The 1,142-nt window shown below is 35.9% G+C and overlaps 1 protein-coding gene across 1 annotated transcript; it reads left to right on the forward strand.

Moving 5' to 3' along the window:
• Nucleotides 1-6: 6 nt before the first annotated feature.
• On the forward strand, nucleotides 7-480 carry LOC112138895 (probable ATP-dependent RNA helicase DDX59). Its single transcript, XM_036211349.1, has 2 exons — nucleotides 7-32; nucleotides 169-480. Exon 2 carries the CDS (start codon nucleotides 178-180, stop codon nucleotides 463-465), a length of 288 nt encoding a protein of 95 aa, XP_036067242.1. The 5' UTR covers nucleotides 7-32; nucleotides 169-177; the 3' UTR covers nucleotides 466-480.
• Nucleotides 481-1,142: the final 662 nt, after the last annotated feature.

The following is a 1,142-nucleotide window of genomic DNA, read 5'->3' on the forward strand; positions in this document are numbered from 1 at the left end:
TTGACAAAGTGAGGATTGTGGTGGTTGATGAGGTATGCCATTTAATTTTTTTATATAGATCTAGGAATGTTATATTTGTAATAAAAATGAATTATATGTCCTACTACAAAACCTTTTCTCCGGTTAATAAATAATGTAGAAAATCTTCCGTTTTGTGGCTTCATGTAGGTCGACAGTATGCTGAAGATGGGCTTCCAGCACCAGGTCCTAGAAGTTCTGGACCAAGTCCCTGAGGACCATCAGACTCTGCTGACTTCGGCCACCATCCCAAAAGGGACAGAGGAGCTGGCTGCTCGGCTGGTCCGAGACCCCGTACGTATCGCCATCGGCGAGAAGAACCAGCCATGTGCCAACGTTAAGCAGATCCTTCTCTGGGTGGAAGAGCCTTCCAAGAAGAAGAAGCTGTTTGACATTCTCAATGTAAGTTATATACATTTGAGGGAAATTAGTCACCATTTTTCTTAAAAAACGATGATTTTTAAATAAAATAAGTCACTTTAAGCTGTCTTTTTTTGATAATAATCACATTTTTTTGGAAACATTTTCAGTATTTTTTGTTGCTTTTGTTAACTGCGGTTTGGAAATAGAAATTCCTGAAGTTTAATGATCGGTCATTTCTCACACTAACTTTAGACGCTCATTACTTCATTTAGGCCCCATTTTTAGTAAGTCTAGACTCACTCCAATAAACTCAGAAACGCCCAGAACAGTTTCTGAAAGGCAAAAGAGTGAAGATTCCATTAAAATAAATGTGTTTAAAAAAGCTTTGACTTTTTTAGCTTGTTGCTACAGATATGTTGCAATAATATTTTTATTCATATTACAAAGTACTACTGTTATCGCTTAATAGAAATTTTAAGGTTATTTCTTAAGAAGGTGGAAGCAAATGGCTCAAAAAACTTTATTCGTAGGAAAATGTTTTACAAAAAAGCTGAAATATGAAAACAGTAAAACTTAAGCTGTCAAACTGTTTTGAAGTTCCAGTCCAGCTCTTCTTTTCTCTGTTGTAAAATTGTTTCTTAATATGATACGGTTTTTAGCTCAAATCAAAAAAGCCTGTGTCGTTTTTAAGATATTTTCTGCAGATTTGAAGAGGCTCATTAAAAATTAGATTCAGGGTTGTGGGGGGGACTGTTGGTGTG

Source organism: Oryzias melastigma, unplaced genomic scaffold (genome assembly GCF_002922805.2).
Source record: "Oryzias melastigma strain HK-1 unplaced genomic scaffold, ASM292280v2 sc07704, whole genome shotgun sequence".
Classification (NCBI taxonomy): domain Eukaryota; kingdom Metazoa; phylum Chordata; class Actinopteri; order Beloniformes; family Adrianichthyidae; genus Oryzias; species Oryzias melastigma.

What these genes read in the sequence shown, in the direction of transcription:
- LOC112138895 (XM_036211349.1), top strand. Translation starts at nt 178, where the DNA reads ATGCTGAAGATGGGCTTCCAGCACCAGGTCCTAGAAGTTCTGGACCAA.